At 46.9% G+C, this 27,112-nt stretch overlaps 3 protein-coding genes across 8 annotated transcripts; 1 reads left to right on the plus strand and 2 right to left on the minus strand.

The window, feature by feature from the left end:
• Positions 1-637: 637 nt before the first annotated feature.
• ark2ca (arkadia (RNF111) C-terminal like ring finger ubiquitin ligase 2Ca) lies at positions 638-10,270 on the minus strand. 3 transcript variants are annotated; one of them, XM_068574753.1, is made up of 8 exons: positions 10,057-10,270; positions 3,255-3,555; positions 3,040-3,168; positions 2,827-2,956; positions 2,575-2,679; positions 2,321-2,413; positions 2,128-2,228; positions 638-1,534 (listed from the first exon to the last, which is right to left on the minus strand). In XM_068574753.1, exons 1-8 carry the CDS (start codon positions 10,115-10,117, stop codon positions 1,417-1,419), a joined length of 1,038 nt encoding a protein of 345 aa, XP_068430854.1. In that variant the 5' UTR covers positions 10,118-10,270; the 3' UTR covers positions 638-1,416. The 3 variants fall into 3 exon arrangements, with proteins under 3 accessions (XP_068430854.1, XP_068430853.1, XP_068430855.1); XM_068574752.1 differs by having other exon boundaries at positions 2,321-2,416; XM_068574754.1 differs by lacking the exon at positions 10,057-10,270 and adding an exon at positions 7,380-8,878 and having other exon boundaries at positions 2,321-2,416.
• A 2,357-nt stretch (positions 10,271-12,627) lies between these two features.
• ark2n (arkadia (rnf111) N-terminal like PKA signaling regulator 2n) lies at positions 12,628-22,057 on the minus strand. Of its 4 annotated transcripts, none has more exons than XM_068574030.1 (5): positions 21,825-22,057; positions 20,091-20,987; positions 15,488-15,658; positions 14,902-15,016; positions 12,628-14,788 (listed from the first exon to the last, which is right to left on the minus strand). In XM_068574030.1, the coding sequence occupies exons 2-5, from the start codon at positions 20,920-20,922 to the stop codon at positions 14,599-14,601; spliced, it is 1,308 nt and encodes a 435-aa protein (XP_068430131.1). In that variant the 5' UTR covers positions 20,923-20,987; positions 21,825-22,057; the 3' UTR covers positions 12,628-14,598. The 4 variants fall into 4 exon arrangements, with proteins under 4 accessions (XP_068430131.1, XP_068430130.1, XP_068430133.1 ...); XM_068574029.1 differs by having other exon boundaries at positions 20,091-20,990; XM_068574032.1 differs by lacking the exon at positions 15,488-15,658 and having other exon boundaries at positions 20,091-20,990.
• Positions 22,058-22,751: 694 nt separating this feature from the next.
• atp5fa1 (ATP synthase F1 subunit alpha) lies at positions 22,752-26,955 on the plus strand. The gene is made up of 11 exons (XM_068574688.1): positions 22,752-22,883; positions 23,942-24,017; positions 24,113-24,282; positions 24,660-24,833; positions 24,976-25,142; positions 25,367-25,667; positions 25,780-26,004; positions 26,084-26,191; positions 26,271-26,415; positions 26,496-26,646; positions 26,735-26,955. The coding sequence occupies exons 1-11, from the start codon at positions 22,824-22,826 to the stop codon at positions 26,811-26,813; spliced, it is 1,656 nt and encodes a 551-aa protein (XP_068430789.1). The 5' UTR covers positions 22,752-22,823; the 3' UTR covers positions 26,814-26,955.
• Positions 26,956-27,112: the final 157 nt, after the last annotated feature.

Here is a 27,112-nt window from a genome sequence, read left to right on the forward strand (position 1 = left end):
ATTGAAGAAACGCTACCAAAGCTAACAGCCCAAGTCCACAATGAAACATGCATTTTGTGTGTGTCGTACACACTGTTCTGCACTGGCCCGGCGCCAGGTGAACACACAGGTACAGGAGCTGGAGGCCTTCCTCCCACCTCGCTCTGCACCTCCATCTCTCATCCTCTGGGCTTTTTTTGGCTTTGAGTTGTGTAAGCGGCGAACCCGCAGTGTGTCCACGTCCAGGTGTTGAAACACATCTGCACTCGCTGAACAGCCGTTTGTTAGACACATTCTTTAAGTCACACACAGCAGGGCAGAGCACACACACACTCACACACACACACACACACACACACTCACACTCACGTGAACCTGCGCGTCAGGTTCAAGCTACACCGTGACAAAAATGCATTTTGGTAAAATTACTTTCTACCTATTTTTAAAATACGTAACGACTCAATCAGCTGTGTCCACGGCAGTGAAAGAGACGACTCACACGACACAACCTCACACGACACCAACGCAAGGGAAATGTACAACTGTATTGCAAAATGTCAAAGCTGCATGATAGAAGTAAAACACTCAGCGAGCTGGTGTCCCCCCCCCTCCTTGTTACCCCCCCCCCCCCCCTGTTACCCCCCCATGTTACCCCCCCATCATAGAAGGCGACAGCGTCAGATGTCACTTGTTGGTTACTGCTACTCTACTACGACCACAAATGATCTTCAGGTAAACATGGCATCAGAGCATCTGTTAAGCTTTCATGTGGCAGAATATTCATTTTTGATTTAAGTGTGTTTGAAAAGAGAGAAATATATATTTATATATGTATATATAGATATATATAGAAAGAGAAGAGAGAGAGAGAGAGAGAGAGAGAGAGAGAGAGAGAGAGAGAGAGAGAGAGAGAGAGAGAGAGAGAGAGAGAGAGACAGTGTGTAGCCACCTCAGTGTGGGTATTTGTGTTCCCTCTCAGGACGTTACGTCATGGCTTTGAGGACATGCTACACAGCCCAGGACGACCTACAGCACAACACCACGACAGCAACAACACCCCACTACGACCAGCAAGCTACGAGTAAACCCTGTGTACATGAGTGTGTGTGTGTCTGCACGTGTGTGTGTGTGTGTGTGTGTGTGTGTGTGTGTGTTGCTTCCAGAGGGATGTGCTTCTATAGAAAAAGAGTTGGCCTCTCTTGCAGTTAGTTTTCCTGGCTTGGCTCAGTAAAGCGAGAGTCAGAAGGGTGGCGATGTCACATGAAGTCTGGAGACATTTGGCAAAGCACCCAACAGGGGAGGAGGTGGAGGTGGTGGTGGAGGTGGAGGTGGTGGTAGTAGTGGAGGTGGAGGTGGTGGCGGCCGGCGGCGGCAAGCCGAGGTGGAAGAAAGCAGGAACCACGCGAGGGCGATGGACCAGCAGCGGCTGAAAGCTCATCAGCTGTCGGCGCTCAGCTGTGTTTCGATGTCGACTCGACAGATCGGACACTTCCTGCTGGTGGCCAGCCATTGGTCCACGCAGCCCTGGTGGAAGAGGTGCATGCAGGGTAATCTCCTGGAGGACGGAGACACAGAGACACAGCGTCAATGATGATTCCTGCACGACTCTCTGACAGCGGAGATCACACCAGCTGCTAACTGCTTCTGTCCTCCGAGTCTCACGCCAGCGCTTTGAAATGCTTAACGTGTCGGGCAACAATCTGTAAACTGTTTGCTTTCAGCTGGAGTTAAAGGAAAAGGAGGACTTCCCTCATATCTGTCTGTTAAACAGGAAGCTAATGCCAGCACCTGGTTAGCTTAGCTTAGCACAAAGACTGGGAACAGGGGATGCTCTTGGTTTATCTAACTAAACCTGTCTGTCAAGTGGAGTCAGGAAGATGGAAGTTGGAGTTTCTCTAATTTGATCACGCTGGAACATCGAGATGTCAGTTCATGGTTTGTAAAATATTCAGCATTTGCTGTAAATGTATTTACAGCAAAAGGTTGAGAAGGTTGGAACATTTTACCTGAACATCTTTTAGGGAGATGAGAAGATCAAAACCTCTCATGTTCTACGTCCCCCTTCAAGCTAATGACTGCAATTCCCACAATGCAGCACTCTGATCTCATAAAGAAAGTGATGTTTTTGTGTGAACAGGAAGTTCTGACCTGACGTCCTCTTTGTCCTCCAGCATGGACAGACAGATGGTGCACTTCTCGTCCACATCTGTTTCCTCCTCCTCTCCGACCTTCAGCAGCAGCGGCTTCCTCTGCGAGCGGAGAGGAGGAGACAAAAGGTGAGTTTCAGGTGACTCCACTGCGCTGTGTGTGTCTGTGTGTGTCTGTGTGCGTCACGCCTTACCTTCTTGTACTTGTGAGGGAAGGTGAACCGCTCTATGGTGGTCTGCACCGCTCCTCTGCTGACACTGCCCAGCCGGTCCTCCAGCTGCAACAGCTCCTGGGGTGAAGTGGGCATCCAGGTGAGATTAGTGAAGAGAAGAAGAAGAAAATAAACGACAGTAATAACAACAACAACAACAGCACAGCTACAGCATGTAGAGGAGCTCTTGAGAGATGCTTTTCCAGTTCAAGGAGGAGTTTTGGAAACGGGTTTACCTCATAGCTTTCCCGCACGGCGGTGGCGTGCCGCGAGGGATTCAGACTCTGGAGCGCCAACAGGTGCAGCTGAGGGTACGGGTAGTTTCTGATTTCATGCACGACCTAACGGAGGAGAACCACCGTTACTTTACAGACCGTCTATTGTTTTAATGCATTGTTACAAACTACACAACTGGGTCTCTACTTCCAAGACAACAAAAGCAGAACTCAGCGCGTGTTCAACACACACACAGCTGTGGTCCAACGCACCACTTGTGCAGACGATGTGTTCCTGGGGAAGTGGTGCATCCGAGGGGAGGCCAGGTAATGCTGATAGTGCTGTGGAAGCTGCTGGAGCTGGTACTGGTGGTGCGGGAGGCCGGCGTCAACACTGAGGTCCCTGCAGGCAGACAGACAGGCCGCTAATTAAACATCATCCCCGCAGCGTGACGGCTGTCCGCCCCACGACAGGACCCCGCTTACCAGTCGGTGCCCTCGGCCAGGTAGCGCTGCTGCTGCTGGCTCATCGGCTGCGGCACGTGGATGGGAGGCGAGTACTCGTAGCCGGAGCGCAGCCGGTGCGCGTTCAGGGGAACGCGCTCCTGGGTTCTTCTGCAAAGACACGAAGAAGAGACCGTAAAACAGCCGCGTCGGTGTTGACGCGCGTGCGCGTGCGTGCCTGTGGGCGGGGCTTCTACCTGGCGTGCGGGAGGATCCTGCGGTGCTGCGCTTCCAGGAGCTGCTGCTGGATGAGGTATTGCTGGTGTAAGGCCTGAGGTAGGAATGGAGGCCCCGGCACGTCCTGGAACGGGGGCGGTGCGGGCAGGGCAGTGAGGGGCGGGTGGTGCGCCGGAGGCAGGTGGGGGGCGAGGCCGGTCTGAGGCGGCTGGCTGGCGTGGCCCAGAGGGAACTCTGCTGAGATGGGAGCCTGGGGAGCGGCCAGGGCGAAGTGTCGGCAGGAGGTAGCATGGCTGTGTTGGTGCCTGGTGAAGTGAGCTCCTACGGGCGAGCAAACGCAGGCGATCAGACGTGAAGCGCAGCGCTTTCATTCAGACGCCACAAAGAGGAGGAGGAGGCCAGCGCTCTCTGGCCTCCACACACACACACACACACACACACACACACACACACACACACACACACACACACACACACACACACACACACACACACACACACACACACACACACACACACACACACACACACACACACACACACACACACACACACACACACACACACACACACACACACACACACACACACACACACACACACACACACGGACACATACCAGACAGAACACACACGGACACAGGACAGACCTGACACAGGAAGAGACAAGACAGACACAACAGCAGATGGAGGACAGACACTGGGACCCCTGTGGAGCACCAGACACACACAGACACACACACAGACACACACACAGACACACAGACACAGACACACACACACACACACACAGACACACACACATACACACACACAGACACAGACACACACTCACACTCACACACACACACACACACACACACACACACACACACAGACACACACACACACACACACTCACACACACACACACACACAGCCTCTCCGCGGCAGGAAGGATGGATCTAACGGTCCGGCGCCTTGCAGAGAAGATCTACAGCAGAGGGTTGTCTTTGGTCCGCTGCGAGTCAATTTGATGGATTCAGGCTCTGTGTTGTGTTGTGTTGTGTTGTGTTGTGTTGTGTTGTGTTGCTGTTTGAAGGAACACATCTTCAACGGATTCTCATTAAAACCCATCACAGCGATGAGGCGGCTCACAGGGTCCACCTCTACCTCCCCAGCGCTTCCTATCAGAGGACACGAGGCGGCTCGTCCACTGAATCACCTCGGTATCAAGTTGCACAAAACAATCAATACTAATTACTCGCGGCCCAGATGGAGGCAGCTTCCTCCTCCAGCAGCATCACCGCTCCCCGGCTCTCTGGAGGCGGCTGCGTGTCATGAAGGACCGCAGCATCGTGCGTCTGCTCGGTTAGGAAGAAATAATTGTCTCATGTACTGTTGTGTCAGCGGTTTCCAGCAGAGTCAGGAAAAATACAGCTGGACGTGTTAAACAGTAACACGGAGCGACAACGCGAGTCTGATAAGAAGAGAGATCATTCAGTGATTAGTTAATGGACCGGGAATTATTAAGCAATTGCTGACAAATCTGTTTCACAGTCGATGGCTCACTGAGCCGAGATCCAATTCACTGGTTCTCTGTGGTCTATAACAGTTTAATGTAAACACTAAATCCCACATTATCCTTAAATAAATGTGCATTTATTGAAAGGAATAGTAAAATCTTTTGGATGTATGCATATTATTTTTCTCCGCTGGCTCTATGAAACTATTACAAAATAATAAAGCTCAGTGATTAGCATGTTGTCTTTTAGTTGTTTAATCTGTACAAATACAGAAGTATGCTGTTGTTTAATGAGCTTTAACAAACTCTACAAACACGACACGTGTTCATCAGCCAGAGGAGCTGCTGGACGTCACCTCACAGCTCTGATGACTTTCATATTAATCTCCACCAGCAGGACAAACGCACATTTCTTAAAATGTTAAACAATTCCTGTAATTGTTGCGCCTGACATAGTTGCGTTGCCGGTTGCTTTTGCTCCGTTGCTCGCAGCCGTGAGACGCGAGAGGCCTGCGAACCTCGAGCGACCCCAACGCGAGGAAGGAGAGCAGAAAAGGCCGAAGCTGGTTTAGTGTGAAGCCCGTGACCCGGCGAGACTGGACTCAAAGTGAAGCTTCAGGAAGAAAATCTAAATATGAGTCTTTGGGCTGTTTCACAGCATGAACTGCTGACATTCATATTTGACATATTGCAGTGCTGCCAGCAGCAGCGGTGATGATGTTATTGTTGCATCGCTGCTTCCGACTTTGACTTGCAGATACAACACGCCTGATCGGTGCAGAACACACACACGCACACACACGCACACGCACACGCCTCCCCTCACCCCTGCGCGGCAGCCCCTCCCCCGCGGTTTGGCTGCGGCATGGTGTCCCTGCGTGAGCGGCGGCCCGTAAGCCCCGCCCAGCCGCGACTGCAGCAGCAGACATCAAACCTGTCTCCCTCTCCTCCCCCTCGCCGCCCCTCCCCCTCCATCACTGCAGCTTTACAACCTCCCCTCCAACATCCAACAGCCAACATAATCCCGTCTTCGGCCCGGTGCGGCGGTCCTCCGTCATGTGAGCCGGGTGCGCGCGGCGGCGGCGGCGGCGCGCACCGAGAGCCCGTCGCCACGCTGCTGACCTCACTGATTGGCTCCTCTCCCAATCAGGAGCGAGGCACTGACGAGTGAAATCAGCTGGCGTGTTGCTCAGCTGGTCTGTGACCCGCTCACTGACCTTGATGCTAAACATCAGTTGGACGAGGCGCGCGCCATGGAGACAAAGCAATGGACGCCAACGTGTCCAGAGCGACGGGGACGCTGTGCATGTTACAGCTGTTGAGTTATTTAAAGTCTGTTGCTGTCTCGCAGGAGTAAGTTGCACACGTTGCCGTGTCTCAGACGCCCCTGTGTGTAAATAACTCAGCTATTTCTGACGCCGTGAACAGATGTGAGGCTCAAGTGTCTGAACGTGAGGAAGTCACAGGCTTCAAGACTGAAATGACTCGTTCACATTTAAAATGCTAAACATGTGAAATGAAGTGACACCAGAGTCTGAGCTGCAGCTGTTGACCAATCTTGTTTTTAAAGTTTTCACAGAAGAGTTTAATTTCAAGTGAGAGCAGCTTTTCAAACCAAGAGCTCGTTGGAAAATAATTAAAACCACTAATCATGTTGTAGGCCTAATACAGGCAGTAGAAGGTTTGTAATTGAAGGCTCTTGGAGGGCCACACAGTACATTAACAAACAGCCTGTGATTTAACGACATTATTCATCCTGCCATGAATAATCAAAAAGCTTTTCAGCACTCGAGCTGCCGTCACAAGCTACGGAGGAACAACTGCATATATTATTTTATTTTTAAAACCGAGTCACTCCGTGCTTCTCGATGTGCTTTCACTTGTGTAACTGTGTCAAGGTCTGTTCTACTATCACCACGAAGAGGCCGACGTGATGAAGACTGCAAACATACAAACACTTCAGAGGAGACATTTACATGTGGTTATTAAATGAAATTGACCTCTAACTATGCTACACATTTGGAGACTTTTAATCTATTGATAGTGATACAGTTGGATAAGATCTGTGCCGCTATTATGTCCTTTTGTTTATTCCATATAACATTTATTAGGTGGTAATGTGCACAAAACCCTCTGCACACCAGCAACTTCACGTTACGCTTGTTTTTGCATGAAACACAAACAGGAGACGTCGTGTTGAGCTTCAGAGCCGCTGCTCGAGGATCTGCTATGCTGCCCGTCTCGTGCCTTCTTTATGCTAAGCTAAGCTAACCAGCTGCTGGCCGAGCTTCATGTTTTTTTTCATGTGAATCTTCTAATTCTCTGCCAGAAAGCGAACAAGTTAACTGAGTTGACTTGTTCCATTAATACCAGTGTTTATGTGCATGTAATAAGAGACTTTAAAGGTATTTTAGTGTCAAAACCTCGAGGTAAAGTTTGGCGGGATCATAAATACCACAAGATGATTTATTTGCCGTATTGTTTTTGAACAGCTTCATTGTTTTGGTTCTTTTGGGCAATGCTGCAAATTGATATTGGATTTTTTTTTTTGCGTGATTGGCAAAAACTAAATTACTTTAGTTTGTTGTTTTACACAAAATTGACGGTCGTTAAATATTTTACCTGGATACAAAATAAATACCTAGACAGAAGCCTGAGTCCATATCCATGAGCTGTTAACTCTTCAGCAGTGATCACCAATGAGGATGAGTGGGCTGCGTTCTATAAACAGTGTATGGATCAGGAGGAAATGACAGCGTGTAACTTTACATATCAATGTTGTGTTTCCATTAAAACATGCATTTTTTTTCTAGAAAATGTGGTTGCCCCAACTTTAAAGTAAGCAGAGGAACAACTTGAACGTGTCAGACAGCTGAGAAATGAGAGCACATAGAGAGTGAGGACCGTCTGAGTGACGGCACAGTGGAGGGAGGAGGGGAGGAACACATGGAGATCAGCAAAAAGCACACTGAAGGTTAGAAAGAAAACTACAGTCTTTATTGGAAAATATTAGTATGTGTGGCACTGTATGATAATAGTAATATATCCTATATATAACCATAATAATATCATGCAAATAAAGACCAAAGGCAAGGCCCGACCATGCTCTCTGTAGGGTTAACAGAACAGAAGCAGCATCCAATGAGTAGATGTGTATGCTGACAGCACAGTTCAGTATAGCAGGGACATCTCTACACAGCGTTTACATTGGAATCTGCTGTTCAATGTGGAAAAACAAAAAGTATAAAATGACCATGCATTAGGATCTAATACAAGAACATAAGGTAGAAAACCACAACCAAAGAATAAAAGACATTTTCATTCTACAAAAGGAGTTCTACAGCAGTGCAGGATAAACACATCCCTGTAAAATGGATAGCATTCTGCAGGTGTCTGAGGGGACTTGAGGTGTGGAGGAGGGAGGGGGGCTGTGATTGATAGTGGGGGATTTTCCAATGGCAAGATGAGTTGGACTGGAGTCTAGTCAATTGATTGTGACTGACTAAATCAATTTAGCTAGCCGGAACAAAGGCTTTCACACAGGTAGGATCGCGGCAGCAGGTGTGGACGCCACTAAGAGGTGCAGTGGACCATCAGAGGTGAACATAGCTTCACTCAAACTGCATGTTTCAGCCAATTGGTGGACGTTAGGATAGAAGATTATCCGTCGTCTATTTAGGGGAAAACAGTGATCCAACAAGTTCTTTATGATTACAAAAGTTGGCACAATGCACCTTTGCAAATAGGGGACGGAGACTAAATTGAAGAGTTCAATTAAGTCTAATAATCGAACGGGGAGAGGGAATCAAAACGTATCCACTTTACAGGAATTTACAGCAGAATGTGGTCTATCCACACTGAATGGGATCACAATGACAGCTCGTAGTAAAGTCTGACGCTACAATGGGTTATTCACTGAAGAGCAACATGACAGTAAATAAAGACAAACTGTTTTCTACAGAAGGTGTTATTCTTTAGTCTTTAGTTACACAGAAGGATACGGTATGAGTGGGAACTCGGTTTTAATGCCAATGTCGTCTTCAGATGGAAAGAGGAAATGAGGAAGAAGGGGGTTCACAATACAGCTAGATGCAGAGAACAGGCAGAGGCTACGGCAGACAGCAGCAGATGATCGTTAGCTACACAATGGAGGGGGACAAAGGTCTGAGAAATGCGGAATGTGGAGCCAGCCTCGATACTATGGAACAGGAAAAAAGAACACAAATAAAAGCACAATGAAATCATTGGTGCTACTGCATGTAGTTTTAACAAAGCACGTAAACGTATTACCACTAATATTATTGTTATATAATCAGCATAGATAGCCTACTGCAGAGGAAGATGATTAAAGCTATTATGCCCAATTCAGCCAGAGTGGTTATTCATGTTTATCCTTTTGGGTTTTTTTTGTGGTTTTTACTGCACATGCAGCGCAATTTGCAGGTTTCATTTGACGCTTTTCCATCGCACACACACTCACACGTTTGAGGTTTACGGCAAAATGCCACCATTTTATACCATTTGTTAAAATAGCCAGCCGTAGCCATACAACTGAACTACGGCCATCACGCTACCTGTCTTTGTTTCTATTTATTTGTATGGAAGAGCACTTAATTGAGCCTAGCTGTGTGAAATGAGCAGGAGATCAACACACTGCATGCCAGCTGCACACAAAGGGACACACGTCCCTCACGTTGTCGGTCGGCGGCTTACGTTCAGATACTTGGCACCAAATTAAATGACAAATCCACGCAAAAGCGATGGATGTTTATTAGCTAAAGAAGAGCGAGTGACCGTATGAAGCCACTAATGTTGAGAATAACGTTAGCTTAGCGGTGACTGCACACGCACACACACACGCACACACACACACACGCACACAAACACACACAGAGAGAGAGAGAGAGAGAAACGCACGTAAACACCACGCAGTGGAAGATAAACCGCTAGCACAGCTGCGGATAAAAGACACACACGGAGGGGCTGCCGTTTGACAGCTGCTGTCATTTGGTGCGTTTACGGACCCCGAAACCTCCCTAAAAAAAGCAAACAACGTCCATGTTCCTCTCGTGTAACATTAAATGGCTTAAGTCCCGCTAACCGCGCGTGAACCGTCGTTTTAACGCGACGCTGCGGTTAGCGACGCGGCTAATGTTGTCTGCGCTGAACTGTCGCTGTTGTGCTGGCTTGCGTTTTTTTTTTTTTTTTTTGCTAGCAGGTGTCAGCTCTGTTTACATCGTTTGAGGACATTTAAAAGAAGGAAAAAGCCGAGAAATACGTGAGGGTTAGGATAAGAAGATATATGGAGATGGTCATACCTCTATTTCTAACTGAGCCGAAGACGGGGAGAACCAGATATCCAACATGAACTAACACCATCCTGGGTCCTTCTTTGTTGTGTGGGCAGCCAGCGAGACAGATGGTCCATGGAAATGATCCCCTCCAGTACCCAGCGCGTTCAAACGGACAGGCTGCGCAGCGCGCGCACGCAGACCCGGGCGACCAATCACAGAGCGCCTCCGATCAGGACCCTGCGGCTCCGCCAATGGGAGGAGTCCGTGCTGTGGACAGCCCGCCCCCGCGGCTGAACCCGTCAACCCAGATAAGGCAGTAAACTCACTCGGTACCGCTGCTTTCTGGACCCTCAAATAGACATCTGGTTAGATTTCCCCCCAGCGAGCTTCATTCACAGTTATTTATGTTTATTACAAAGGAATTACATGATAAACATTTCCCAGTAGCCTAATGCGTAATATTATTTTTCAGCAACTTTCAATTCTCTCACTTTCAGAGAGAAATGTTGGATTTTTCACTCCTGTGCATTTATATATTTTTTATTTGTGATACAAAATTTAAGATTAAAGGCCGTACATACCCACATTGTTTTTCAAATTGTTGTCTTATTGTGGGCATTTGCAAAAATGTGCTGGTATTCAGGCTACTTCTCATTAGTGTCAAATGACTCACTTCTTCACAAAATCAAGAACAATAAAATGAAACCATAGTTCTTCATGCTGTGGTAGTAAGTAACCAAGCACATTTACTCAAGTAATGTTCAACGTGCAACTTTGAGGTACTCTTTGTTTCTTTCTACTGCCATTCATTTATTTAGTCATACTAGTTATCTTGATGTTCACGTGCAACAACAAGTGATAAAAGTAAATATTCTGATGCATTATGGATGACTGGAGGCCTTGCTCTGCACTAGTGTTGTCAAAACACAAACAAGCAACATTACAAGAAAATCCAATTCATTCATTAGACTTCACTATAACTGCAAATAAATGTCCTGAGCAGTTTAATTCCCTGTGAGCACGCTGGACATCTGCTGCTCCTTTTCTGAGACCAACGACTACAAAACCGACTTGTAATGTGAATCTTTGAGTTTTTTAAGAACATGAAAACTTGTTAGATGAAATTAAATTAGAGTTTAATCATATTATTGTTCTCTTTGGGAGACAGTGGCTTGCTTGTCCCATGCAGGCTCAGTGAGACGTCTCCCACTAACAGCCACCAGGGAAACGCTGCAGGATGATAAGAAGTAATGTTCAATTCTTATATTTCCTTCTTGAAAAACAACCTCTCTAGGGTATCACAGTACAAGTACCTCTTTCTTGTACAGTGGATATGCTCAAAACTGTCTGTGTCCTGAAAATCTCTCTGCCTTTAGTGTTAAGCCTGCAGGGTGAAGGAACAGATGGGCGTGGGGAGGCTGAGGGGTCACAACTTAGTCCCATATGTCCTCCTCTTCCAGTTCCCACCATCTTAATGTTTAAGCCTGCGGTGCCACACAAAGAGCCTTTAGCAATGCTCCACCATCGCTGCACGTCAAACTACTGCAGTTCCCTTTATTCACAAATGAGAGGCCTTTAAATTCTGGAAAACTCTCACTTCACACTACACAACCTTTATAAGGTGTCTAGTTTTGTTTCACAACCTGATGTTATGTTTAGAATTATACATGGCAAAAAAAGGAACAAATCCTTTTTTTAATATTGCTTTAAAATAAACTAAAAGTGATTAAATGCTAAAATAGTAGCCAGGTTTAACTGATCAATTAAATAAGTGTTTAACATTTGCCCATTGGAGCTTTTACATTTCTTTTCATAAGGTAAAGCAAGTAAAACGTAGTTTTCTCACTAGTAATCACTGGTCTCATGCACGTGGTTCGGCTGTGCAGCATCGAGGCCGTCATGTTGAATAAACCTGGAATAGATTCATACAATGCACTCCAGAGCAGCGTCACTAAAACGACATCTGCAGGAGGAAGGATACTTATTTCTGTCTTTTGAGAGCGAGCCAGCACACAGGCCTGTAGAGATTAGCATACAGCTGATGTTCTGCCCCGAGGGTGAAAGGAGCCGGCGAGAGGGCTTTGGTTTCAGGAGCCGAAGACGGCATCGCTCCACTCTCATTGTCCTTTTCATGTGAACTCCATGTGTCCCCCTAGCGGCAGGTGTCGCAGAATGACCTCTGACCCCATGCGAGGGTGACGTATTGTTCGCGGCGAGGCGGTTGTCTAGACTGTTGGGCAACAGGATGAAAGGAAACAATAAGGCGCGTCAGTAAGTTTGTACCTACGAGGACAATTCTTCTCTCTGGGACGCGCGCCGTGCAGAACCCGGTTTGATGGACAGGACTTCAGGTTCATGTCAGAGCGCTGACATGTTGCGTTTACATGCGAGGGAGACGCTTCAGAAGTAGAACAGTGACGGCTGAAGATGTCGTTACAAACATGCAACACAAGTGATCAGTTCATAGAGTTCAGTCCCAGTTAAACTTGTTCTGACCGCGGCTCATGAGGAGCGGACCACATGTCCTGCTTCTGAACGACTGTTCACTAGAAAGGAAATGAACTGCTGGACAAGAGGCTCATTAAATAACGCTCTATTTATTTAGTTTTAAAATAGTTTCTTTTTGTTCTACAGACAATTTCAAGGAAGTCAAGGACTTGCAGAAGCAACAAAATAAACCCCTTTTAAAAATACTGACAGTAAAATAAAACAATAACAGAAGAGCAAAGCTAAATTACTGGTAATGAGGATAATATCTGACTTGAGGTTAAAGATGTGACCAAACATGCGATGTGCAGCCATCGTCGGGCCTCGCTGCCCTAAACCTCTATCAGTAGAGTCTTACCAACATTCAAGAATAATCCTAAGGAACTACAGCAACATGGGTTTTGCAAGCAGAAGTGGTCTGGTAACATAATCATTACAGTGGAAAGAACTGGCCAAAGGACACAGAACACGTCACATGATGCTCGACTGGATCTGCAGCTTGATGCGTTCAAGTCGCCGCTTTTCACAACAAATGACTTCCAAATGAACACATTTAGACTTACAGAGAAACAACAAATAAAAAGGAAGCAAATTTAAAATCAAACTGAAAAAAAAGAAAATCCATTTAGACTTTGGTTTAGTTCCTTTTTATGTCTCGGCGTTCCCCTTCTGTGACCAGCAGAAGTCAAAATAATTAGATTCTACGCTTCTCAAACATCTCTTTGGGAAGGAGACGTTCAATATGAAATAATACAAATCTGAAGAGTTACAACAGTGTGTGAAGTTGGATCGTGGATACAAACATCCAGTGTGGCTGCAGAACTGCACGAAGACAAAAAGACCACAACACGAGGGAGCGAGCGCCTGAGGGTCCGTACAGTAAAGGTTCTACTAGAGACGCCCAACGTGGGTCCACACGCCACACCACATAAAGGTTTATTCCTGTGCTAAATTCACATCTATTATTAAAATATTTATTGTTGATAGCAAAATCCACTGCTTCGTAAGGTAAAAGAATAAGCTTTGTACGAGTCTAAAATAAAATAGTGCACTTCAAGGCATCGGGCCGTCTCGCTCTGCAGCGTCGAATGGAAGAAGCTTCTCCTCATGAAGGTCCCACAGGTGATGAAGGTGAACACACACATCAAGAGCAGCCGGTCTGCACTGCAGGCTCCTACATTCACTGACGACGAGACGCCACGAGTCGTAGTGCCGTGGTCACAACGTGGAGGGCTTCTGCATTTCTCCTTCGAAACTGGACAGTTTAACCAGTTTTCTGTGTTTTTATAAAAACAACTTATTGTAATATGGTAGAAGCAGAAATAAAAGCTGTGGATTTAACTCAAGACGTTTGGGGAAATGCACGGGTTATCTTTCTGGTGGAGGGTTGACGCTGGAGGACGCCGCCGCTGTCAGGAGGCGTGTGAAACTTTTGAGACAAACACAAACTCTTCCCGCCAGCAGCAGCTGCACCTCCTGACACAAAGCCATGGGGACCGGACGAGAAGGGAAACCAGTGGTGAGACTTTGGAAAACTAAACCGACCCTCGACCGGTACAAAGCAAACGCTCTGGACGGCAGAACTTTCACCAGCTGCCGCTCACGCCTCGACCACAGGTGACGACACATAAACACGCAGAATCTGAAAATATGCCGTTCAGAGTCCGGTGAAGCAGTTCAGCAGCCGCTGCGACGCCGACCTGCTGGCAAGCAGCAACGTGACGTTTCCACTACAGGGCGCGCAAGCGCAACACACAAACAGACCTAAAGGTGTCGCCGAGGGGGAATCGAGGTACGACATGAAGACGGGGTATTGCTGAGTTAGCGGATTAGTCAGCCTTACGCATTTTTCCACCTGCACTTGAAGTGCTGCGCCATTTTTATTCCAACTAAACTGATAACGGGGAATCGCGTCAGTAGACTTTGATTGTTTAAAAACAGACGGCGCTCTGGAGCGGAAGCGTCCACAAGCGGTTACAGGCGAGGCCGCGACGACAGGAAGGATGTCAGCCGCCGCATGGAGGCGAGAGGGCGAGGAGCAGTGAGGGGAGGAACACGAGTCTTCAGTGTACTGAGCGCTTAAAGTAGGTATTTGTGTCCGGCGTCCTCGTCCAGGGTGAGGTCCACCACCTCAGGCGGGGACACCCAGGTGGGCTGAGGGGAAACAGTAGTCCAGAGCTGTGGCTGATTTGTGCTGTTTAACTGATCCACTGAGTTCTCCTTCCAGGTGGACAGACTCTTTATTACTCCTCCGCACGGATGAGCGCATCTGGATTCAGAAAGAAAAACACATGAAGTTGAGTTCATTCGTAAAACCAGAGCGGGGAGAGAGGCAATGCACAAATAGAAATAAGGAAAGTACAAAATGTCCCCCGTCTTTACCGTGCTTTCTCTTGCACGCCGACTATTTCCACCTCGCTGTCAGAGGTGGCAATGTTAATCTGGCCCTTGTTGCGTTGAGAACTTTCCTTGTGCGAGCGCGCTGCCTCCACGTGGCCTGAAACAAACGGAGGAACAGAGTCACACATTGTGAAGAGGACCAGAGCGCATGGAGCTGCAGGCCCTGCTGACGCATTGAAACACTGCAGCTGCTTTGACAGGCCAGAACAAAACGATGAATCCGACACTTGTGTGTTTGAAAAGCTGACTGGGATAGCATGGAGCGACACACTGCGACACAACAGAAACTTTATGTTCATGTTGGACAACGACGGCTCGTCGGTTACAAGAGAGCAATTATTTCATTTGGAAACAAGGCAGCAAGAGTTTTTTTCTTTTCCATTGCACCCAATGCAAGCGAGAGACGAGTGGGATGAAGGCAGAAACACTTCAAAAGGCGTCTCGCTGAGAATGATAAGACTATTTTCCCAAAATAGCAAGTTGCTTATGGATGACACCCATGCCTCTAAATGTCCCGTCTCCATTGAGAGGAAATGATCAGTTTGGATTCAGTGGGTTTGTAACTGACCTGAGAGAGAGCACAGAGCTCTTATACACCCAGAGCGCGCTGCCATATCCCGGCCTCTGTGTGTTTTTAGCTCATGCTTTATCACCGTGGGCCGGACTGTCTCCACACTCATACTCTCCTGGTTAGAATCAGTGTCTGAAATATCATAGTGACCCACTACTGGAAGCGCGTCTGCAGAAAACAAAGAGAACACTTCATTATTCAAATCATGCTTGGGAGCCGTCGGACTGTTTGGAAACAGGCTGGACCTCCGCAGTCCCACAGAACCATTGAGGCCTTTTCACTTTGACGGCTCCACTTCTGCTGTGAAACATCAACAAACCCAGAAACGTTCCCACAAACACCTGGATGCGTTTTTCATTTTTCAAAGCCGCACTAGCGAGACTTTTATATTGTACGAGTAAATGAATAAACTCCTAGAATGTATTTTTCTCTGCATTTATTGCTTTTAAAATAACAGCCATTCACATAAAAACTACACAAGAATACAGTCATTACAAAACACTTAAAAATTGTCCTACTCAGTGAATGAAATGTGGTGGGATAATAACTGCCAAACAGAAGAACAACTCTGCAGAACAGCAGGAACATGTGTCTTTGTTCTACCCTGTAAAAGAAGTCCCTGGGAGAGACACACACACACTATTATCCAGACGAGAGTGTGTGTGTGCGTGTGTGTGTGGGTTCGTCTGGACAGCGTGTACCATGAGAGAACACTGGCTATGAATAGCTGATTGGGCTGAAATGGGCAGGTACCTCTGTTACTAGAGGAACAGGGCGTGCCGATGTAAAGGCCATGTATTAAAGATAGAAAAAGGACTAATGTAAACCAGGAGAGTCTTTGGTAAACCATGAACCGTCCTTAATGTTTTAATGCACAGTTTGTATTCGTATGAGGCTACTTCACCATGTTGACAAAGCGGCTGATTTTAAAGGGTTCGTTCAGTTTTAACAAATGCAGAACAGCAGTTGTCGGATCCATTTCAAACCCAAATTTAACTAATTATGCACTACGAACCAAAAACACCAATATTCACATCATTTTAAACAAAACAATTAGGCCGAGAGAAAACAACCAAATAGATAAAATGTTCAGTCAGTCACCATTAATCAGCATAAGCAAAGCGTTACCTTGCACACATGCTGCAGATGAAAACCAGTTTGGCCTTGCACATTCTATACACTAATATAACCACATGCAGACAGGTGGGGGACCGCTGCCAAACTGACAGAGCTACATATACACAATGTACAAAATGTAACTTTTCTTCTCCCTATCTATAAATATGATTAGGCCAAAGATTCCTTCATCAATGACAGTGAATGTTGGGTATTAAGAACTTTGACACAATGGTCTTCTACATCAGTAAAAGTAGTGTTTCCACCTCAAAGAGAAGGCCACGGGACGCTCCGATCAGTCCGTTGTTTTAGGAAGTCAGTAAACATTGCCATGCACCGCACTGCAGCTGTGTCACTGCTGTGCATCGGTTAGTTGGATGCCTGGGGTTTCAGTTTTGAAGTCGAGCTGCGGACACGCGTGGAGACGCAGGCCACGCTGGCAAACCAGTGCAAATAAGAAATAACTAGGCGTATATTATAAGAGTGAAGACTTGAGGCTCTTGACACTGCAGCCAGTAGCCACAATATAGGAACCCATGCCTTATCTGCTGTCTCAAACCTATACATAGGCTACTAAAAATAAACATCGGAGTCCCTCCTCCCTCACTAGTTTCTTGTTACTGCACAAAGGCAGCAGTAGCAGCAAATGTTACAGAAACGCAAACCGTACAAAATGTAAACGCATCTAAACTAATCGTCAAAGGATTAAAAAAAGAAGCAAGAATTGTGTGTGGGTTAGTATATTGTGTTTATAGTTTTTTTATGCAAATCTATACTGTTATGCAAATGTTTTAATGTTAGTAAAGCTATACCACCAAAATGAAAGGTTGTCCCAAGACCCTGAACAATTAATAAGCAAAGTGCAAACATGGTTCAGGAGAAAAGAGGGCAATGTCGAGCGTTGAACTGAATTACTAAAGAGATCGTAGTGTGAGCTCTCATCCCAGCATGAAGTCAGAATGACAAGGCACATGCTATAAGCAGCAGCCCTCCATCCAGCACGGTTGTGACGGCTGCTCAGGTGCTGAACGCATGACATAATCAGCTCCTGTGTTTGTGTGGGTGTGTGTGTGTACGGCTGGTACACAAAAAACAAACGAGCCACATGAGAAGCACTAGAATAGGAGCGCAGGTGGACAGTCTACTGACATGTGCCGTGTCTCAGATGCTGCAGAAATCAAACGGGTGAGTTGAATTATTCTGAATGTCAAATCTCACAGTGATTCAGTGCCAGTAGACCAACCGGGCCTCAGGTCTGCAGAGTCACGTTCAAATGACCAGCTCGGGCCCCGCTGCTGCTGATGGTGCATCCGTTCAGTGACCTTGCATCGTTAACCTATTATTACCCATTGCCGTGCTTTCTGCATCAACTAGTTCTACACTTGGTGAGATCTAAGTAAGTGAAATCTAAACATTCAAGAGACCGGGGTCTGGAACACTTAGATTCCCATTCTGAGTGACCACTTCAGGTAGGATGTTGTTGTTGTTGTTTATAGGGGTGGAGGTGAGACTGTTGTTCTCTCGCGCCAACATGTAGGCAGCCATAGTCTCTGAAGACTCCGACGATGGCAAAAAGGAACTGGGTGGGGACGGGCGTCCCCCCTGGGAGGGGTGCTGCTGCCCCTCGAGGGCGTCACTTGAGCGTTTGGACGAGTCGTTGTCCGAGTCGAGGTGGGCAAGCTTTTCCATCCAGATGCGGAAGCGCTCCTCGGTCTGACGCTGCATCACAGCAAATCGCGTCATGGCCTCCTCCAGAACACTGCCGATGCCGTTCCTGTCCCACGAACTGGTGTCCAGCAGCCCATGAATCTGGGCGCCCACTCTGGATCTCTCCGATGCACGTCTGAAGCCAGCTTTAAAGACATTGAGGCCAAGCCATAAGAAAATACAGTAGCACTTTCATGCTTCGGAGGTGGACTTTTGTATTAAAGAGAAAATGACAGTTTGTTTTTGGTTACGTGCAGATCGACTCTTTCATGCTGATGGACTACATCATGCAGTTGAAGCACTCAAATCTGTGTGCGGGATGTAAAAATGGTTGAAAACATTTCATGTAGTACGGATCCCTAAACAGAGAGAACGGGATGTCTCGGGCGACTGATTTAGTGACCGTGGTTTGAAAAATGTGTTAGAGAGACTGAAGTAAAAAACACCCATTTGATGCAAATTCATTATAAAACTATGATGAAGGGCAACAGATATGTTAAACTATATTTTCTGCTAAAACTTAGTCAAATATACCAAAGGGTTAGTATAAGCCACTGTAGTGCTCCGGAAAGACATATTACCAGATAGACTACTTCACTTCTGGACACACAGCCGTGAACAAAACCATTCAAACACCACCAGCTAAAACCAGATTTAACAAAACATTAAGTCAGTCTACCAGAACCAAAGTGTTAAATTCTAGGAAATTCAATAGCAGTGAAAACATCTAAAGTACATGAGACTTCAGCAGCAGCAGGCCTGTACATACCACCCAGCTAGTATATACTTATAGAAAGAGATTTCTACAATCAGGAAGCGTCAGTCAGAACGGTATGCATTCATATTTTCTAGACGACACAAAAGCTGTGTGAGCACTGACAGTCGAAGGCGCTACAGAACTCCTTATAAAGAGAGAACCACCTGTTCCCAAGACAGAGCGAGGCGTATGATGAGAGCTAAGGAATAATTAAAGCTGCAGGATATACAAAATGCTTCGTAGTCTTAATGTGCTACAGACATCCACCAAAATATAAATTGTTTAAATTGACTTCAGCATTCTGATAAAATGGCACATTAAATATTATTGAGTCTAAACTCGCAGGTGTAAGACTATATTTCTACCAGCACACAACACTTGAAAGCAACTGCAGCTTTGCAACTGACTAACATGGTGCGATCAGACACCATTCCTTGTCTATTTACAGCGAAGGCTGAGGATATAAATGGTCCCTTGTGGAATTGCAGAGCTCGTAATAAAGGTTATAACTCAGTATAAATCATTCCATGAGTTGAAGAATGTCCACTCAACTTCCACAGCATGCAAACGATGAGACATATTTCTAAAAAACACACCTTGTATATATTACTAGTGACAGGGCTTTGGCCCTCCTAAACACACAGTCTAACTACCCAAAAACCAGGGTGAATGAAGAGATGAGTGAGAAAAAAAAACAAAAAAAGAGTGATTGATAAAACAAACAAAGCGGTGCTTGCACAGATTTGTTATGGAGAAGACTTTCTACAGCCCCATTACATGTTCTCACTATATGTGGCAAGTGAACACTTTGATTTGGCTTGCCTGAAATGTTTACATCACGCAGGCAGCCTCTTATTGTCAAGTTAGACGAAAGCTTAGTCATCTTTAATTGTCAAACACTGTAGGCCTATATGATTTTCTATCATTGTGTGATACAGTGGATACCTAAGTGGCTGCTATTGTTACCCTGATGGTAGAAGTACTTTGCTATAGGCATGTGTTGTGAACATGTTGCGTTACCTGTAATATCTGTCTTGATTGTCTTGCTACCTCCTGAAGTGTCGTCATCCTCGTCTTCAGAGGAGCTGGTGCTGGAGTCACACGTGAGCTCGCTGTCACTCGTACTGCTGTCCTGCAGCAGGTTGTACTTCTTCCGTGCTGCTGCCTCCCGTTTTTGCCTCAGCAAACGCATTCGCTCCTTGTGTTTCTGGCTACGGTGACCTTTCACTTTTGCCAGTTTGCCATTGGTTTGTTTTTCCTGCCCTCCAGCTGCTATCAAGGTGGGCTGGCAACGATTCTTTTTTGCAGCCATTGCATTAGGCAGCAACTCGCTCTCTGAACGTGACCGGCGGGACTTCCTCCCCCCTGTAGACGTAGATGACGATTGCCTTCCTGCTGTCTGCCCAGGATCATTTGTAGCTTCCATGTTGCCGTCTTCGTCTTTTCCGCTGGGAGCAGCAGCCCCTTCTTCCCCTGAGGAGAGCGTGTCTGAGTCAGCGAGGTGGCCACTGGATGAGGGGGAGAGCATGCAGTTGTTTGAGGAGTCGCTCTCATAGATAAGATGGGATACGGGCTTGTCGCTCTCTGTGGAGGCATGCTGGGACTCTGGGGAGTCTCTGCGGAGCTCCTTCATCAGGCATGGCATGGAGAGGAGACTCTGCTCACCCTCTGTATTCAAGGGGCTGTCTCCCTCTTTTTCCCTTGGTGGTGAGCTGGTACTGGCCTCTGATTTTAGGTGCTCATCCTGCTCTCCCTGAACAGAGCCTGTGGCCGACTGTGATTCATCAAGGCACTCTGGGGGGCACTCAGCATCGACAAAATCCTCTGCCTTGTCTGAGTCAGCCATCTTCATGCTAGTTGAGCCCAGAGCCCAAAGGTCCAACACACATGGACCAATGTGCCTGGACAGGAGCTGACCTGCTGGAAGAAAAACATCACTAATTCAATATCAGTCTGTAAATGATGTGCGTCTGTGCAAAGGGCTGGATGTCTGCCAGCATGGGCAATAATAAATGACATTATTGAATGTGGCAATACAGCAATTCTATCACAATGGTCCCAAAAAATAATGTTTCTTATTAAACATGTAGCTCTCCAGTCCAACTAAGTTATATTCATAAATAGTAGCATTTAAAAACTATTTTCCCTGCTTTACAAACTCATAAAAACGGTATGGTACACATATTGAGTGCATTTGTACTCTGATAACGTGTTGTATAACTATTGACTGTTCACATACAAAAAAAAAATGTCATTAAATCTCATGCAACAATTTGGCCAGAAATTCCCGTTAGCAACATTGCTGGTATGAAATTAACGTTTGCAAGCTTCTACTTTTAAGTCTCAAACAGTCTGCTTTACGTTGTGTGGATAAAAGTCAGTTAAACCTCAACAGACACGTAAAATACAACGTGTGCACTTCGAGACAGTTAATGATGATCGATTAAATGACTTTTACGTTAGTTAGTTAGTCAGATGGGTTTGTGGCTAACTGGAGCTAACGCAGGCTCGGACCCAGGCGCTACTTTTAGCTGCGTAGTAAAGCTAACCTCGGTCACAACCTCATACCCAGCGAACTTGGCGAGAAGAAGTGACTGGAAAATGTCCAGGTTTGCAGGACAGCTGCCTCGAAAGGTCCTATAAATGGAAGCCGTATCCAGCCACCCAGGGGCGTAGCACGCAGGCTAATGTCAGCAGCTAGCGTTAGCTGCTAACGTTATCTCAGTCAAAGCGGCAGCGCTAGCTACAACTCACCTCGGCGTTTAGTTATATTCTTCTTCTCCCAGTGTCGGACTCTTCAACATCTTCGGTATTGTGTAGCCTCTTTGATTTACGATGCATGGACGACGCCTGACTAAATATACTTTACTTATATACAACTTGGAATAATTTTAACGTGTTTTTGGCGCAGTGCGCTCGCACCTTTGCGAAGCCCAGATAGCAGCTAGCGCTTAGCTGTGTGTTTATTTTAAAATGTCTCCATCAGCCGTCCGTCTTTCACAAAGATACATGCGCCACTTCCGGGACATCCGAAAGATCGAGTGCCCCCTGTTGGTTGGATGAATGTACTACAGGAAGGGTAAATACCGCAGGACAGGCATTGACGGGAGGGGGACAGGCAGCTCCTGGTTGTGGTTTACGGGAACAAAGGAGAAGTTTCGCCTTTTAGGTGAATGAGGGTTTGCTTCATACTACTATATTCCAGGGTTAAAAATTAGTTGTGTGGTTAACTCCACTACTATCAACAAGTGAGAGAAAAAAACAGAAACAGGTTATAATTGGTATTATATCATAATTATGTTAACAAAAGAAGAAGAAAAAACAAAGTGATAAAACAACGTATTGCTTAGATGTTGTTTTTCGTCAACGAAAAAAAGTCGATTAATTTAAAAAAAATGTGCCCAAAATTTTTAGTTATTTTTCGTCGCGGAAATGGGCTTCCATAAAGGACACACAAATAATAAATAAATTCAGAAGCGACAAATACGTCACTCTATAGTATAATAAAAAGTTATACAAATAATAAGACATTAAATAAAACATACGCCTACAATAAAACAATTGAACCAATAGCATAAAACCGTATAACACACACCATCATATTTAGAAAAAGAAAGAATATAAGAAAGGGAAGAAAAAAGTACGGAGGTTTATTTTGAAGTACTTCCGGGTCGCCGTGACCTTTCCAGAGCGGTTGCCGTGTCGTCCTTCTCGCGCTGCTCCGGGAGCAGACAGACCTCACCGGACGCCATCATGCTGTCAGTACGCGTCGCAGCGGCTCTCGCCCGCAGTCTGCCTCGACGGGCTGGATTTGTAAGCAACACTAACTTCTTTTGTGTTACCGGTTGTGTCGATGTGCTGCAGAAAACGCCGTGTGTTTGGTAACAGTTCAAATATGTCATGGCGGTGCATGCACACGTCTCTGCTCCGGAGGACACCGGGCCCTTCACGTTGCGTCCCCACCGTTAACTTCAGCAGCTGACAGGCGGCAGCAAGATGGCTCTGGACGTGATTCAGGGCGACTGGACGGTCACATTGAGCTCTGAGACGCGTTACAGCTTCGACTATGACGTGACGGCGCTAAAGCGCAGTAATGACGGATGTAATTTGGTATTGAAGGTCAGTTTTCACGCTGGCCTTTAATCGCAAATGCATTTGCGAGGCTGAGCTTTGCATATGTGTTTATGCATATGGCATGATACTACGTTCAGTTTTATGCTGTTCTGGCTGAAAGCGAACTGTTATTGACGAGGACGTCCTGTGACCCTGTTACCTGCATGACCTGTGGCCCTGCTCATGTTTTCACATGTTGGAAGAAGTCCCAACTCATGTTGCACAGATAGGGATGACTTAATAGTAGTTTGCAATAAAATGTGAGGGAAAATTGCTCATAACATAAAAACGTCTATTTGGACTAATGTTGTTGAAAGTTGCACTTACTGCTGTTTCGAAAGCCGAGATGGTGAAAGTGATTGATTTAATAAAAGCTGTTCTTAGTTTGCAGCCACTATGTTCAAAATGTACATTTGTTGGGGAATGAAAATAGGAAACAATGCAAGTTACATTAATCCTTCCAGATTGTTAGAAAAGTGTTTTGTAAACGCTTGTTGAGCCGAATGAGTGAACTGGTAATGTGAGGCTGAACTGGGAAAGTTAATTGGTAATCTTAATTTTCTTATATTTTCTCCTCTTTGATGTTGAGATATTTTTACAATTGTGGATGTGCATGATTTCTGGAAAGAAATTGCGTTAAGTTTAAAATCATCTTGAACTGTTGCATCAGTTTGATCAAAGTTAAGTCACAAAAGTAAAAATGCTCTTCTTGATTGGTGTAAAATGTTTTCCTGCACTTGTTCGCATCGTCTTTTAAGGTTTCCAAGACCGTCGCAGCAACATGTGTCGGGGTCAAGAACCTGCACACCACCCAGCCGTGGATGGCCAAAACAGGTCAGTGTTTCTGGAAACCTGCATGAACAGAGGACTTAAGAGTCTTACGTGTTAAAGTCACCCACAGTTGTTAAAGGCGTTCCTTTACTTTCCAGGCACGGCCGAGGTGTCGTCCATTCTGGAGGAAAAGATCTTGGGCGCCGACCAAAACGCCGACTTGCAGGAGACGGGCCGCGTGCTGTCCATCGGCGACGGCATCGCCAGAGTGTACGGCCTGAGGAACGTGCAGGCCGAGGAGATGGTGGAGTTCTCCTCTGGTCTGAAGGTAAGACTGACGACGTGACCCTCAGACCCTCAGACGCTGAGACCCTCAGACGCTGAGACCCTCAGACGCTGAGACCCTCAGACTCTGACCTTTTCCACTTAACGGGTTGAGGCTACATCATGAATGTCGGGATGCTTGCATTAGCTTAACGAGCCTCTGAGCTATTCGGATGTAGGTCATTAGTAAACGTCCATGTTCTCTTTCTCTGACTATAGTACATAGCCACTGCTCCTGTCAGGGACAACCCATATGTAAATATGTATTGTATAAATACTAGAATAAAGGAGGCTGCCCATTTCCATGTTGCTTTTTCTTCTTCAGCAGTTTGGCTCAACTAAAGGGAGAAGTGGTGGTAACTTGTCGTTTCTCTCATCCAGGGCATGTCTCTGAACTTGGAGCCCGACAACGTTGGAGTTGTGGTGTTTGGTAACGACAAGCTGATCAAGGAAGGCGACGTTGTGAAGAGAACCGGCGCCATCGTAGACGTGCCGGTTGGTCTGGAGCTGCTGGGCCGTGTGGTGGATGCTCTGGGAAACGCTATCGATGGAAAGGTCACTGATGATAATAATAACCTGTATTTCAAAGCACCATTAATACACAATGTGCAACATAAAGTGCCTTTTAAAAGCAAGTAATCCTGTTTTTTACAAGATCACACTGCTAGCTGCACTAGCTGACTCCTCTTCCTCGCAGGGCCCCCTCGGCTCCAGCACCCGCCGGCGCGTGGGTCTGAAGGCGCCGGGTATCATCCCCCGTATCTCTGTGAGGGAGCCCATGCAGACGGGCATCAAAGCCGTGGACAGCCTGGTTCCCATCGGCCGCGGTCAGCGCGAGCTCATCATCGGAGACCGGCAGACTGGGTAAGAGGCTTCTGCTCAAAGTGAATACTGGAACACGCGCAGCAGCATTTCATGTTACTCCCAGTGCCACTGGACCGCCGCTGCAGCAGCGGAAGCGCTAATGCGGCGAGTTCGGCCGTTCCTCAGATCACGGCTGCTTTAAATCACCAATATGAACACATGCAAGTGCCCATGGAGCTGTTCCTCGGTGTATCGGGTGCTCAGTGTTGGAGTTTGCGTTGCAGCAAAACCGCGATCGCCATCGACACGATCATCAACCAGAAGCGCTTCAATGAGGGAACCGACGAGAAGAAGAAGCTGTACTGCATCTACGTGGCCATCGGCCAGAAGAGGTCCACGGTGGCTCAGCTCGTGAAGAGGCTGACGGACGCCGACGCCATGAAGTACACCATCGTGGTGTCTGCCACCGCCTCCGATGCGGCGCCGCTGCAGTACCTGGCGCCCTACTCCGGCTGCTCCATGGGCGAGTACTTCAGAGACAACGGCAAGCACGCCCTGATCATCTACGACGATCTGTCCAAGCAGGCGAGTTTCCTTCCATCGGATTGTTTTCACACCCTGAAAGCGAACCTCTGTGAATGATTTCAACTCTTTTAGTTTTGGATCGCCGGCGACCTCGCGTGTTTCCTCTCTGCAGGCCGTCGCGTACCGCCAGATGTCTCTGCTGCTGCGCCGCCCCCCCGGGCGCGAGGCCTACCCAGGAGACGTCTTCTACCTGCATTCCCGTCTGCTGGAGAGAGCCGCCAAGATGAACGAGAACTTCGGCGGCGGCTCCCTCACCGCGCTTCCCGTCATCGAGACGCAGGCGGGCGACGTGTCCGCCTACATTCCCACTAACGTCATCTCCATCACAGACGGACAGGTGAGCGCGCGGCTCGTCGGCTCGCTTCGTCTCCAGAATCCTGAACACGATTCTATTCAAACGGTGTTTTCTCGCTCAGATCTTCTTGGAGACCGAGCTGTTCTACAAAGGTATCCGCCCGGCCATCAACGTCGGTCTGTCGGTGTCTCGCGTCGGCTCGGCGGCCCAGACCAAGGCCATGAAGCAGGTCGGCCCGTCTCGCAGCTTTTTGAAATGATCGCAATCGGCTTCATTGATCCTGACTCATTGCTCCTGTCCGTCACCAGGTGGCTGGTACCATGAAGCTGGAGCTGGCCCAGTACCGCGAGGTGGCCGCCTTCGCCCAGTTCGGGTCTGATCTGGACGCCGCCACCCAGCAGCTGCTGAGTCGCGGCGTTCGTCTGACCGAGCTCCTGAAACAGGGACAGTACTGTGAGTGTTTCATTTCCCTTCAAATGCATCTTTCATTCCGCAGTGTTCTTCTGTTTTGAGACCGTGTGCTCGTGTTTCAGGTCCGATGGCTATTGAGGAACAGGTAACGGTCATTTATGCTGGCGTGAGGGGACACCTGGACAAGATGGAGCCCAGCAAGATCACCAGGTTCGAGAAGGCCTTCCTGCAGCACGTGCTGAGCCAGCACCAAGACCTGCTGGCGGCTATCAGGTGAGTGAAAGGGCTTCTGGGTATTTATGCTTCTGCGTTGTACTTTATGTTTCATGCATTTTTTTAAACAATCTTCTCTTGATTGCAGGGCTGATGGTCAGATCTCTGAGGCGTCCGATAAAAAACTAAAGGAAATTGTGTTGACTTTCCTCTCCAGCTTTGACTAAAAGTGCTGCTTTTCGTTCTGGTTGTTCTTGTTCACGTTGTGCAACAGTCGGTTATACTTTCTATGAACTCAAACGTTCACCTGATCTTCAATGTACAGAAACCTCTTAATGGAGAATAAAGTATTCCATCTCGTTGATTCAACTGCCTCTCTGTGTTTTTGAAGAGTTGAAACAAAAGCTGACGTCGTGCTCGGCTCCACCTGGAGACATGTTCTTTACATCCGGCCTCATGTGTTGTTGTTTTCTTTTTGACCAAAGCAGTTCAGATCAATCCCCTAAACACACAACTAGTGAGAAGC

Source organism: Clinocottus analis, unplaced genomic scaffold (genome assembly GCF_023055335.1).
Source record: "Clinocottus analis isolate CAN_PGR_092001 unplaced genomic scaffold, fCliAna1.0.p SCAF_13, whole genome shotgun sequence".
Lineage (NCBI taxonomy): Eukaryota > Metazoa > Chordata > Actinopteri > Perciformes > Cottidae > Clinocottus > Clinocottus analis.

What these genes read in the sequence shown, in the direction of transcription:
- ark2n (XM_068574030.1), bottom strand. Translation starts at nt 20,922, where the DNA reads ATGAAGATGGCTGACTCAGACAAGGCAGAGGATTTTGTCGATGCTGAG. An exon ending in AGCTCTGTGCTCTCTCTCAG is followed by an intron (nt 15,017 to 15,487) that starts GTCAGTTACAAA and finishes CGTTTGTTTCAG; the next exon opens with GCCACGTGGAGGCAGCGCGC. An exon ending in GGCGTGCAAGAGAAAGCACG is followed by an intron (nt 14,789 to 14,901) that starts GTAAAGACGGGG and finishes TTCTGAATCCAG; the next exon opens with ATGCGCTCATCCGTGCGGAG.
- ark2ca (XM_068574752.1), bottom strand. Translation starts at nt 10,117, where the DNA reads ATGGTGTTAGTTCATGTTGGATATCTGGTTCTCCCCGTCTTCGGCTCA. An exon ending in AGGATCCTCCCGCACGCCAG is followed by an intron (nt 3,169 to 3,254) that starts GTAGAAGCCCCG and finishes GTGTCTTTGCAG; the next exon opens with AAGAACCCAGGAGCGCGTTC. An exon ending in GAGGACAAAGAGGACGTCAG is followed by an intron (nt 1,535 to 2,127) that starts GTCAGAACTTCC and finishes TCCGTCCTCCAG; the next exon opens with GAGATTACCCTGCATGCACC.
- atp5fa1 (XM_068574688.1), top strand. Translation starts at nt 22,824, where the DNA reads ATGCTGTCAGTACGCGTCGCAGCGGCTCTCGCCCGCAGTCTGCCTCGA. An exon ending in GAAACGCTATCGATGGAAAG is followed by an intron (nt 24,834 to 24,975) that starts GTCACTGATGAT and finishes TCTTCCTCGCAG; the next exon opens with GGCCCCCTCGGCTCCAGCAC. An exon ending in AGACCAAGGCCATGAAGCAG is followed by an intron (nt 26,192 to 26,270) that starts GTCGGCCCGTCT and finishes GTCCGTCACCAG; the next exon opens with GTGGCTGGTACCATGAAGCT.